General features: G+C 44.4%; 1 protein-coding gene across 10 annotated transcripts in view; it reads left to right on the top strand.

Moving 5' to 3' along the window:
• Cab39l (calcium binding protein 39 like) overlaps positions 1-11,457 on the top strand; it is a 101,872-nt gene extending 90,415 nt beyond the window's left edge. For 9 of the 10 annotated variants that reach the window (XM_034498933.2, XM_034498932.2, XM_076930928.1 and 6 more), the window contains 2 exons: positions 1,253-1,396; positions 9,452-11,457. In XM_034498933.2, the coding sequence (XP_034354824.1) occupies positions 1,253-1,396; positions 9,452-9,631 (324 nt within the window). In that variant the 3' untranslated portion in view covers positions 9,632-11,457. The remainder of the gene's footprint in view (positions 1-1,252; positions 1,397-9,451) is intronic. The other variant, XM_076930930.1, reaches the window with a different exon arrangement.
• Positions 11,458-13,454: the final 1,997 nt, after the last annotated feature.

Genomic DNA, 13,454 nt, shown 5'->3' with positions numbered 1-13,454 from the left:
GATTGTACTTTTTGTAATGCCGTGTTAGAGATTGAATCTAGAGTCTCACACATGCTAAGTAAGTACTCTACACTGAGTTGTATCTCTACCCTTGTTTACTTTTTTGTAAAACTTTTGAGCCAGAAGATGGTTCAGCAAGTATATATGCCTGCCACAAAACCTTATGGCCCAAGCTTAATTTGAGGGACTCACTACAGAAGATAATTGGTTGTCACTAGGTTCTATACTTGCACACATACACACACACACCACCATCACCACCACCACCACCACCACCATACCACACCACAGTATAATTTTTAAAAAAAACCTTCTGCATATTTGATATAGATTCAGGGTGTTTGTTTATTTTTCTGACCTTAGATCATATTTCATAATAAAAGTATATCTTGTGCCGGGCGGGCCGTGGTGGCACACGCCTTTAATCCCAGTACTTGGGAAGCAGAGGCAGGCAGATTTCTGAGTTTGAGGCCAGCCTGGTCTACAGAGTGAGTTCCAGGACAGCCAGGGCTACACAGAGAAACCCTGTCTCGAAAAACCAAAAAAAAACAAAAAAGTATATCTTGCTCTCGAGAGGACTTGGGTTTGATTCCCAGCACCCACATGGCAGCTGTAACTCCAGTTCCAGGGGATCCAGCATCCTCCTCTCACCTCTGAAGGCACTAATCACATACCCCGTGTGTGTGCATGCAATCAGGCAAAACACAAAATCAAGCAAATAAGTCTGATAAAAATTCAAGTCCAGGATGAGGCATATTTAATCCAGTAAACCAGTAAGCATTCATTCAGGAGAGGGAATGCAGTGAGTTTTGTTACCTGTGTTCTGCCTAACTGTTCTTGGAGGAGTGCATGGCTGGGAAGCAAAGTGATGGGCGTAGATGCAGACCAGGCTGTCTCAGTAAGCTGAGCAGTGAGTGGCAGAAAACCTCTTTAAGAACTAACATTGACAGTAACATAGGAAGCTTAAAGAAATACAACAAATACCATGTTCAGCCTGGCCAACTGGTTGGTGATTGTTTGTTTGAGATGGGGTCTCACTGTGCTCACTGGTCTGCAGCCCATGGGCTCATCAGATCCTCCTGCCTCCGTCTCCTGAAGAGCTGGGGCTACAGCAGTTCCACTGTGCCTGGTGTACACCTGTTCTTTTAGCATCTCACAGTTCTTCCCTTTCTACACCAGCCGTAGGTTTCCAGTTTAGGTGAGATATATTTGAAGAATCCAATAATGGGTTTGGGTTTGTGTCTTCATGCAGTTGCTGGGTGAGCTAATCCTGGACCGCCACAACTTCACCATTATGACCAAGTACATCAGCAGGCCAGAGAACCTGAAACTGATGATGAACCTGCTTCGGGACAAAAGTCCAAACATCCAGTTCGAAGCCTTCCATGTCTTTAAGGTAAAGAGCTCATGCCTGGACATGGTTTTCTCTCACTTTGAAATGGCAAGGCCTCTGCTTTTTACTTTCCTTTCCTTGAGAGAAAATTAAACAATCTTTTTGTTTTGCAAACTTATTCTCCCACTAATCTACTGCAGAAAACCTTATCTTGAGTGCTAGCTACAGTTGGGCAAGCTTGCCTCTGACTTTTACTTATAAATTTAGAGAAATCTCACATCTGTATCAAGCTGACCTAATTTCAGAGATCCTGCAACCTAGAACCTTACAGTAAGATAAAGTCATTTTCAAATTAAAAATCCACTGTAAAATAAGTGATGCTTGACCTGCCTGGTAAAGGCCACGATAGTATTCCCTGGAGGCCAAGAGGGTGGGAAATGCAGTGAGGCAAAGCTTCGCCCAGGTCCTGCCACCACACTTTAGCAGCTCAGTTCTTCCTTTCCTCTCCAAAGAAGGCTTAATGAGGCTCAGTGGTTTAAGAGCACTTGTGGCTCTTCCAGGGCACCCAGGGTCAGATTCCAGCACCCATATATGGTAGCTCACTATAGTCTGTAATTCTAGCTCCAGGGGATTTGATGCCCCTGCCTCCAAAGGTACCTGTAGTTATGTGCACATCACATGCCCATAAGCAGACACACATACTTATACACAATTAAAGACAAAAATAAATCTTTAAAAAAAAAGGCTTAACACCACCACCACCACCACCACCCCTCCACACACACAGATTGCTAATATGATTGGAGACTAAGCTACCGTGGAAGGTTCAATGGGAGCTAGATCGGAAATGCTGGCTTCTGCTTCCCACTGTCTCCTCTCTGAACCCAAGGGAGCACCCAGCTCCTGGGCTTGTCTGTCACTGCTTTTTAAATAGGGTCTTTTCTCTAACCTTTTTTTCTGCTGTCCGAGTGTGAATGGCGCTGAGCTATGGACAGCTGACCCCATCCCTTCCTGTTGGTGTGGTTCCGTTCACACTGTGCATCTGGCTGACCTTTGCCAGCTTTTGGCTGTTTTCTGATGATTGATGTCTAGAGTATACTTAAGAGCTCAGTGAACTCCAGGAATGTTTTGTCTTAAAATGTATATTCATGGACAGAATTCTTTGTCTGTTAGTGGAGAACATAGGCATTTATAAGGTAATAGTTGCTTTGACAAGTTAAAAACTTAGTGTTTCTGTTACCAGACAGTTATTGCCCAAAAAGCCATTAGGATACTTAAAATGTTAACGTACAAGTTTCATTTATTTCCACTTGAAATCCTAACAGAAGTTTTTCTGCAACTTGACAAGCTGATTCAAAAATTTGCTTGGTAAAGAAGGCATAAGGTCACCTGTGGCCATTTTGAAGAACTAGGTAGAGATGTTTGCTGTACTAGATAATAAGGCTAAGATTTGGGTAAGTCTCAGACAGTAGTGAATAAAATCAGCAAATGTTAAGAATGTCTAATTTTTAGCCGGGCAGTTGTGGCACACGCCTTTAATCCCAGCACTTGGGAGGCAGAGGCAGGCAGATTTCTGAGTTCGAGGCTAGCCTGGTCTACAGAGTCAGTTCCAGAACACCCAGGGCTACACAGAGAAACCCTGTCTCGAAAAACAAAAAACAAACAAAAAAAAGAAAGTCTAATTTTTTTTTAAGTTTGAAACTTGTCTCTGTCTAGATTCATGTTTTGCAGTTACAGTCTTAGAGCCTGTGGTAAAGAGACAGACACAAGTTCAGGAGAGAAGAGGGGTGCCAAGGGAAGGGGCCATGGCTGTACTAAGTCAAAGCAAGCCAGGCTGCTGACCTTGTGCGGCTTGTGTGCATCTGTGATGACATGTGGCATCCTAGTCCCTATATTCTTCCTTGTATTAGAACTGTCACATAGTAAGTAAGCTGACAGAATAAACAGAAAGTCTGAGTGTAGTACCAGGAAACACCAAGCATCAGAGAATGGAGACCTGCCTCAGACCCTCCTGAAGAGTGACAGTTCAGAAACCTGTGTGCCAGTCACTCTGCCTGAAAGTGTGTACCCTGTCATACAAAGTGAGATCTAGTGTCATCTAATCTTGCTCAGAAATACATAATTATAAAAAGATTTAGTTCATGGCAAACTAGAAATAGCCTGCTTCTGTCCTCAGACAATCCAAATTTGGTTCCCCTAATCATTGGACAGAGGAGGAACATTTAAAAATATCTGACCACTTGTTTACTTGTGTGTGTGACTTGGGCCTACCCTGCACCTTGGCACTTGATTGTTTACTTCCCAAAAATAATATTTTGCTATTTAGAAAAGCAAGAATCCTAAACTTTATTTCCTTATGAATAGTTGCTTGCCCTTCAAAGGAGTCTCTGTAAAGATGCAGAACCCGTGGGCCATGCTCCTGGAAACCCCTTTCAGGCTAGTAATACCACTTCCATTGCTTACCTGAATTCAGAGATTCCTCTGAGACTCCATTTCAGGCAGTCCATGGCCCTGGAAAGTACAGCTGCAACAGGGAAATCCTGGGTGAAAGTCAGAACAGTTGTGTGAAACCTCCAAGATCAGAATACCTAGGCAAGGGCAATGCTGGCATTCTAGCCCTCTGTGTTAGTTCTTCCCCAGCAAGACTCCATGCCCTCACCCTCCTGAAGTTAGGCAGTTGGAGAACCCTATTTTGTGGCTGAGGAAGCCATTTCTGGGGGAGATTCAAGGACAGATTTATTAGCATGCGCTCTACAGTGAACGTCAATTCCTAGTTGTGGGCTTTAGTGTGACATTGGGTATTTGGGGAAACAACTGTGTGATATTGATGATAAGGAGTGTGATAGTAATGTAGTGAGTAGTTACTGTGTGCTAGTGAGTGCTAAGTAGATACAGGCAGGAACTGCATCCTTTATCCTTCTCAATACTCAGTCATGTTTGACAGTAAGAGTGTGTGAGGAACTAATGGCATGGATAAGCCATGAGAACATGCTGAGTTACCTGATGCCATCGGTATGACATGACTGTAGGAGGTCAGTGCTGGGAAGCACAGTAGGTGTGACTGCTGATGGGCCTAGGGTTTCTTTGGGGTAACAGAGTGTCTTAAAGTTGATTGTAATGACACAATTGTGTAAGCATACTAGAAATCATTAGAAAATATATGTAGTCAGTCAGTCAGTCAGTCAGGTGGACTACTATGTAAATCATGTCTCAGTGTGACTGGTTCTAAAACTTTAAAATCTGAATGACATACAAGTCGTCATCAGGAAGCTCAACATCCATTCAACAGAACTGCAAGGCTCGATTTGTGTAAGTCAATTAGTATATTCCATATCCTCAGGAAGTCCCTAGAGACATCCAAGGACCATATGAAGAGTGCTTAAATAAACAAAACTTGAGAAGAGAGATCAGAGGTATTTCTGGTCCTTTGCTTTGATCTGCATTTACTTCTTAAACTGTTTCACAGTGAGGAGGTTTTTTGAGCATACCTGCGACATGGCCCAGGCAGCACCAGCCTGTAGCCGGCTGGATTCCTGCACTCCAAGGCTTACCTAGAGATTACAGCAGGCAGTTTTTCCCTCAGCCCTGTAATGGTGAGAGGAAATAGCATATATAAACTAGCTAGCTAGTACCCAGAGAGTCTGCTCTAACTGTTGCTCAAATCTAGACTAGTTCTTAGTATACAAGAATCTGTGTAAAGGTCTATAGTGGCCTCTAGTGTCAGCCCCTCCAGAAACTGGCCAGGAGGATCATTAGTTTAAGACCTACCTAGGCTATACAATGGTTTCAGGGGCAGACTGAGCAACGTAGTCCCAAAAAGCAAAAGAGGGCTGGGCTATGACTCCGTGGAAGAGTGCTTAACTGTAATGTGTGAGGCCCTTGGTTCAACCTGATACCACAAAGGGGGAGGGGGCGGTATAAAACAACAGACTACAGACCAGTGTGTAAAAATTCAAGCTCAGTTTTCTTTAGGATGGAAGGCTGCATGAGCGTTAAGTTCAGTCATTACGTCTGAGGGGAGGAGTTTTAAAAGAGGATTGAGTTCATATTTATTGTGGTGAGGAATGTAGCCCAGGGCCTCACACGTGCCCTGCCCTCACAAGAGCTAAATGTGAGTGCTTTTTCACACATCATTTCTCAGCTTTCTCACCTGTGTCATATGTCAGAGCAATCAGAGCAGTGTTGCAAGTAGCTCTGGGAACCTCAACTTCCAGCCTGCTGGCTGGCCTCTGTCACCCTCACTATCTGCTTTGGTGTTCAAAAAGCCTCGTCAGCCATGGCATGGCACCTCCCTTGTAGAGCTTGGCCAGTCGTTCTTTAACAGAAGCAAGCTAGCTGACTCTAAGATTGCCAGTTGGGGGTCATGGTGTGTGTGTGTGTGTGTGTGTGTGTGTGTGTGTGTGTGTGTGTGTGTGTGTGTGTGTGTGTGTAAAATAGTTACTTTATGCTTCAATGGAATGGCCTTGTACATGGGCAACTCCATATCACATGCATAAAATATTCTAGGGGACAACGAAGCTGGAACAAGCCCTTTGTGCCTCACCATCTCAAATTCTTCCTTGGTAAAAGAGTTTGGATGAAGTCAGTGAAGATGTATGCAAGATTTGATTTTCATTTTTTAAAAAAAACAGATTTAAAACAGAAAGCAAAATATTTTGTTTCCTGGATTAAAAATACTTGAATGTAGCTACCGCCTTTTTCTCTGTGCTTGAAAACTCCATATGTTTCTGTTATGTAAACTGAGGGATGCAGGCATTAAGACAGTAGTTCAAAAAGCCACAGGCTGCTTCTTGTGTTTACCTCTGTTTAGAGGTACTTTGAAAATAGCATTTTCTGTACATGTCAGTTGGCAGTGAGCGTCCACTATGAAGTCTCCTCCCATCCAGCCAGTAAGTCCTCAGCCAGTCAGGGTCAGTGTGAAAGTCTAATGACCAACTGCCTTCTGAGCAGAGGGCTCGGAGCCATGAGCCAAACACTAAGGGACAACGGTAAAGCTTGCAAACCACCTCAGCATTTTTGCTGGGTTTTAGTACAGGGTGTGGGCTTTGGAGTTCATCCAGCTTGCCTGCCTAAAAACTCTACCAGGCTGCTGAAAGAAGCTTGGTTTGCCTAATGTACCTAGTCGTTCTCTCATGTTTATGGATTCTTCTGAGTTATTTATGTACTTACCACAAAATGCCAGGAATTTGTAGTTAGAACTTTAGCAGCGTTCTTATAAACAAACATCAACCAGAAAAGCCAGAACGTGGCGATTCCTACCATCCTCACAGGTGTTCATTCCGTGAACAGCAGGCATTTGTGTAACAGTGTGAACAAGCCTGGAATACTTTTTTGTAAGTAACAATTTTAGTTTATTGTAACAAAAGCCATGTCTATAAAACTTCACATATTGACCATTTTAACAGCAGATCCCCATCCATATTCAGTGTTGTCAACAGGGGTTATGTCATCACACCATTGAACCCCAGAAGGAACCCTCTTCCTGAAGCAGTCTCTCCTCCCTTCCCATGAGCACCTGGCAACCACCATCTGCTTTTCACTCCAGGGATCTTCGTTTGTATAAATGCAGTCAAATCCATGTGTAGCCGGATCAGCACATTGCTCCTTGTAATGGCCATGGCAGACTCCGTGTCATGGATATCCATTCATCTGTTAGTGGGCACTTGGACTCTTAACACTGATGGTCACTGCTCCTGCTGTGACCACCGAACATGGCTGTTTATTTGAACAAACCTTTTTCCTGTGTTGGGGCAAGATTTTTTGTCACTCACTGCTTCGCCTACCAAGGAAATGCCAGTCTTTTCTACAGCTGCTACACCACTGTGTATTCCTGCTTGGAGTGTCTCCTTATTCTCAGCACACTTATTTTCTGTTTTACATTTTGTAATCTGCATTCCTAAGGGTAGTGTGTGTGTGTGTGTTAGTAATCACTTTTATTCCAGTTTGAAGAAAGTGCTACTCAAATCTTTTGCGTCCTTGATGGATTGGGTTTCGTTGTTTGGTTGTGGGAGTTCTTTCTATAGTCTAGATCTGAGATCAGTCAGATCCATGGCTCACAGATATTTTCTTCCACCCTCCTAACACTGCCTTTTATAAAGAAGCATTAACCATTAGTGAAGCTCGTCTGACGGCTTCTGTTGCTGGTACTTTAGGCAAGGTTATGAATTTATCTTTGTAGTTTTCTCTAGATGTCTTAGTAGCTCTTATATTTTGGCCTTTGGTTCATTTTTAATGATTTTTGAATAGGGTCTGAGGTGAGGACCTAGCTTCATTCTTTTGTATATAGAATTCCAGTTGTCTTATGGATGCTTTTTATCTAGGAATTGAATTTTGTCAAATTGTAAAATAATTGAAATGACCACATGGTTTTCCTGCATTCACTCACTGTGACATCAGCTTCCTAGGGCTATGGCAGGGTACCACACTGGACTAGAAAGGTCAAAGGTGTATTCTCTCTCAGTGCAGCAAACCAAAAAACCAAGGATAAGGTATCAGTAGAGTTGTTTCTTTAGAAGGCCTCGAGGAGAATATTTCAGTCCTGTCTCTTAGCTTTTGGTGATCACCAGCAGTCTTTCCTTGTAAACACATCACTCCATTCCCTTACTATATGCAACACTCCTCTGTGTGCCTGTATATCTCCATATCTGAGATTCCATGTTACCTGTCTTATATTGGGGCCCTCTAATCCAGTATGACTTCAGTTAGCCTGCTGTATCTGTGAAGTCCGTGTTTTCATAGAAAATGACACCCTTGGGTGCTAAAGGTTAGGATGTCAATGCATCTGTATGGGGGAAAACAATGCATCTGGCAATTACTGATTGGCTTATATGGAGTTAATCCCAGTTGGTCGTTATTGTATATAACCCTGTTAATATGTAGTGTGGCTTTACTTTGCTGATGTTTTCTTAAGGAGTTGGCCTTCCATTCATAAGGGATATCATGCTTTAAAAGCTCTCTCATTGTTTAATCTGGCTTCGGTATCAAGGTATTTCTGGCCTCAGAATGGACTAGAAACAATTCTTCTTTGAAGAAATTGAGAAACACTAGTGTCCATTTTTCTTTAAATGTTAGGTAGAAATTTACCAGCAAAAGTCAGCTGGCCTGGGCTTCTCTTTATTGTGGGTTTTGGTTACTGATTTGATCTCTTATAATAGGTTTTCTATTTCTTGAAGAATTTGACCATTTTTCTTAGTTGTCTGTGGTAGTCAATAATGAATGTCCACTTGACAAGACCTAAATAATTGAAGGGACAAGATTCTTGACGTGTCAGTGAGGGACTGCCTGGACTAGGTGAGCTAAGGTGGGAAGACCCATCCTAAATATATCAAGTGTCTTTCCATGGGCTGGAGTCCACGCCCAGGTGAAAAGCAGACAGAGCTGAGGGCCAGCCCCTGCTGTGGGGGCACCTGCCTCTGCAGCATGGAGATGGAACTAGTGCTTCATGGACGGCAGCTGCTCAGTTGTCAGCGGTGCTCCACTTCCGTTCTAGCTTCGCATTAGCCAGGTCTCTGATGGTGGAGCCAGAGCGCATCACAGTGCTTCATCTCAAGAGCCAGCTTCTGCCTTTCCTCATTCTCCATGGCAGCTCCTTTGTCTCTCTCCTTTTGCTCATTGCCTTGACTTGCTGCTCTTCCTAGTTCCTTAGTGTGTGAGCTTAGCTTGCTGGTTGGAGCTGGTTCCTCTGAGTGTGGTCACTGCAGCCTCGGTGTGCCTGCCCGAGTGCTGCTCTTAGTATTTCATGTGCACTCCTCGAGCTGTTTGCTCCTCCCCTGTGCTTCCCTTGCTCCAGAGGCTATTAGGCGCTTAAGGTACAGCGTAGCCAGGAGGCCAAGGCCAGGCTCTTGTCACCTTATGGTTATGGGTCTGCTGGGTGGGCATCGAGGTGCCCTCTTTCTGGCCTTCTGAAGGTGGAGTTATTGTGGGTAGCAGTGCTAAAGCCTGTTCTTTTGTGAGCATCCTCGGGGAGGCTGTGCCGCTTAGGCCATGCTGAGGGATCAGACTCCCATGGAAGACTGGTTATGGAGAAAACAGAAGCAGCAAGGATTAACATCATATTCCTATCACTTGTTTATGAATCTTTTCAGAAATGCATTAGTCAGATGTTTGCCTCTGTTCTAGGTGTTTGTGGCCAGCCCCCACAAAACGCAGCCTATTGTGGAGATTCTGTTAAAAAATCAACCCAAACTCATTGAGTTCCTGAGCAGCTTCCAGAAAGAAAGGACAGACGATGAGCAGTTCGCTGACGAGAAGAACTACCTGATTAAACAGATTCGAGACTTGAAGAAAGCAGCCCCATGAAGCTGGTCCTGCCCTGACAGCCGATTGTCTCCCTTGCCAGTGTCTACAGTGTTGTTTCAAAGTCTCCGTTCTTGGGAAGGCTTTGGAGGGCCTGTTTTTCTAAATTGATTGTTCAAGGTAGATGAAATATAAACATTTGAGTGGAAAAAAATCAACCTAGAATAATATATTCATTTTAATCAAGCCTGTGATTGCTTATGGAATCAACTATTATATTAAACATTGATCAAAAGCAGTGTAAGTCCAGAGCTGGACCCTGGGTCACCTAGGACATCAAGTGAAGAAACACAAGTGTTTCTTGAAACGGACAATGGGAGGGGACCCATCCATTTTTGTTTATTTAGACAGGCTTTTTCAGACACTGAAGAGATGGGAGACAGGACTGCATTGTCTGCTCTGTGTGCACTTTCCTTCCCTGCCTGCTGCCCCCTAGGTAGTAAGTGGTTCCTAACTTACATAAGTGGGAACAGGTGCCCATCTCCCAGCTCAGTTTCTTCCTCATTGTATCCCATGTCTGACCCATGGCCCATGCTCATTCTAACGTTTGAGGGCTAGTCTGGAAGCAACTGAGGTCCAAGTGAGATCAATAGAGGTTACAGGGACAGAGAACACCCATGGGCTGTGACTCTCTCAGAGGAGAACTGCAAACAGGTGGCTGTAATCACCACTGTTCTCTTGGCACCTTTGCAGGGCCAATGAGTGTGAAGATATTTCACTAATAGCTGTTGTTATGGAAAGATGCTTCATGGTGACTGTTTTGAGAGGTAGAATCACAGTAGGTACAAACCATGGGGCTAGAGGGTCGTGATAGACTTCCATCAGAGAGGGGAAAGTGGTTCGTGCATTAAAAATGTCTCAGATGACCAAAGGTTCTGTCTTGTCCAGTTGGTTCTGTAATAAACTGTTCTTCTGTAACTGTCTATCAGTGTCTTCAGTGAGAAGCTAAAAAGTCTAAACTGTTGGTTCCAAGTACTCTCTTTCATGCTAGAGTAACTAAGGTGTTCATTTGTGTCCCTTAACAGGGACAGAAGGAAAATTTATTTTTTTTTAAAGGCCATGGTTTGTTTTCAGACCTCTAAAATGGAACTTTAAAGAGACATTTCCCAGGCATGAAAACTACAATTGCTTGTCAGCTCTTCATGCCCTGAGTTCCCATGGCCCTTGCCAGCTGTCTTCCTTGTCTTTGGGCACATATGTCTCCATCCATCGACAGGAAGGGAAGTGTATTCTCCAGTATGAATGCAGTTAGTGGGTTTCCCATCAGGATTCCCTGGCAGGGCACCTTGCTTCTTGGCTGGGGTTCAAGTGTTTTGTTTCCATGCACTCCCCAACCCCCCCCCCCCCCCCCGGTGCTCTGCATTCTTCAGTCATAGAAATCAGATTAATTTTTATAATATCCCCTGATATAGAGCCCCTTAGAATTTGACCTTTCTAGATTTGCTTATTTGATTAAAAGAGATGAAAAAAAAAAAAACTTTAAATGTGTTTCCATAGCATCATGGGACACAGGCAAGGCCATGTTTTAATTTTATTTCAGTTAAAAACACTTTTTTTTTCTCTAGATTTGAATTGGCTCTTTCCTAGCATCCTTTTCTCCTGGCTTTGTACCTGCCGGACAGAATGCTGTAGAGTCTGAGATTCAGTAAATGAGGTTGCTGGAGTGTTGATGCCAGTTTATAAGTTATTCACTTAAACGGGGACACATGGAGCTTACCATCACAGGGTGTTTACACAGAAATCATTGTAAGTACTGTGAGACTTGAATGTGGAAAAGATCATATTTAATAAGAAGCACAGTTTAAAGACCAAATAAAAGATACCACATACTCTTGGTCTCATTCCTCTTCCTTTACTTGTGTAGTTGGGTTTTTGCCTTGAAACAGGAAAGGCCCCAGGCCAGGAGGCCCCAAGGCTACACTGAGACCCCAGTGCCACCATCCTATGCAATGTAGCAGGAGGCCCTGTCCACATCCCAGGACCAAGTGCCAGCCAGCAGGCACTAAGTCCCACTGTTGCTGCCTCATCAGATAGGAGCCATTCCCATTAACATAGACATGGAGGTTGTAAAAAGAATGTCCCAGATCTAGGGTGAGACACACCAGGTTGACAACCAGAGTGACCTGATGCCCAGCCTGTTCTCTGTTCTATGCATCATCAGGGCTGTGACCTGAGAAAGGCCATGGTGTTGGGAGCTATGTGGTGTTCTACTGAGACCTGGGAGGCTCCCAGTGGTAGGATCCTGGAATGTGGCCAGTAGGGAGATCACTGAGATCACAATGTTCTTGGATGAGGATGAGGCTCTTGGCTAATGCCAGGCATCTGCCCAAAGTTAGGGCTGTTCTTAGAGAAAAGGCTGGGAAACAGCATACACCCCTTGTAAACGTTCTTGACTCCCTGCCTCAGACATTTCTCATCCTGTGGTGCCTCTGGGGAAAGAGATGTGAGCATCTCCCAAGTCTCCATCACTAGCCGAGGTGCAGGCTGCTGTGACCCTTACACATCAGACACAACTGCCAAGACCACAGCAGTACCTGCAAAGTACACAAGACCCAGAATGATGATAATGTGAAGAGAACAGAAGTCAAACCCACCATAGCTGTTTGAGTTTGTATTCACCATGACAAATAACGGGTTTCCTGGTGACATCCTCATGCATGTGTCAGCATACACTGATGTTCGTGACCCTCACCTTCCATCCCCACCCCCTCCTGCAGGTCCCCTTGCTCCCTAACACTGTCTACCCTGAGCTCTTTCAGTATGAAGAATGCTTCACTTACAGAATACACTAGTTTATAGTATTAGAGGCAGTTAGCATTTTACGGGTTTCATTTCCTGCTTACCTGCATGTGTGGTGTGAAAAACCACCATCTTCTCACTGACATTCCTCCGGGAAGATTTTGGATATTGTAATGAGAATACACCACTGGATAAAGGTCTGAAGTATTCGAGACCTTGGAAGTCTAGACTTGGTCGCCTGAAGATGGATCTGAACAGGAGTTTGGTTTGGTTTTGAAGTTTGGGGAATGTGCGTTGTGGTTGGCATGATTAAAGTGCAGCAGAGTTGTGCCTGCCTATGCTGGACCATGTAGACCCAGCCTTACTTACCTCCCAAGGCAGGGAACATTCAGCCGCCTGCCCCTGATCAAGCAGCTGGTCGGAAAGCCAGGAATGCCAGAGTCTGAATCTTGGAAGACAGGGTGTCCCCACAAGGTCATGTTCCAACCTACCTTCTAGACAGGCCCTTCATCCCCACATAGCCCAAGAAGAGAGGAACTCAGGCGTGGATGTACTGGGACAACTCTCAGCTGCTCACAGCCATGCCCTGGCCTCTCCCAGACCTGTACACATGCAACACTGTCAGCTAGTCAGGTCAGTTACAGCTCATCATCCAAAGGCTTGGTAACCCCATCACTACACAAAATGGGCTGACGTTTAAGGAAGTGGCATCCACAGGCCATGTCTGCACCTACAGCCTTGACTAACCAGAGGCTGAAGCAGGAAGATCACTTGAGCTCATGAACTCCAGAGCAGCCTGGGCAGTATAATAAGACTGATCTCAAAAGAGAGTAGGGGAAGAGGTGTAACTAAATTGGTAGTGGCAGTACATTCACCTAACCAGCATGAAACCATGGGTACAACCACTGCATAAACCAGGTGTCGTGGCTCATGCCTGTAACCTTGGAACTCAGAAGTTGGAGGCAGAGAGATCAAAAAGTCATCATTCTCAACTACATAGCAAGTTCAAGACCAGTCTCAGACCCTGTCAAACAAACAAATCCAGCAAAAATGACAACTGAAATATGCCAGAGCAGCTGACCACAGA

Source organism: Arvicanthis niloticus, chromosome 3 (genome assembly GCF_011762505.2).
Source record: "Arvicanthis niloticus isolate mArvNil1 chromosome 3, mArvNil1.pat.X, whole genome shotgun sequence".
Lineage (NCBI taxonomy): Eukaryota > Metazoa > Chordata > Mammalia > Rodentia > Muridae > Arvicanthis > Arvicanthis niloticus.
The sequence above is the reverse complement of the archived record's forward strand: the minus strand, read 5'-3'. Positions and strand labels throughout refer to the sequence as shown.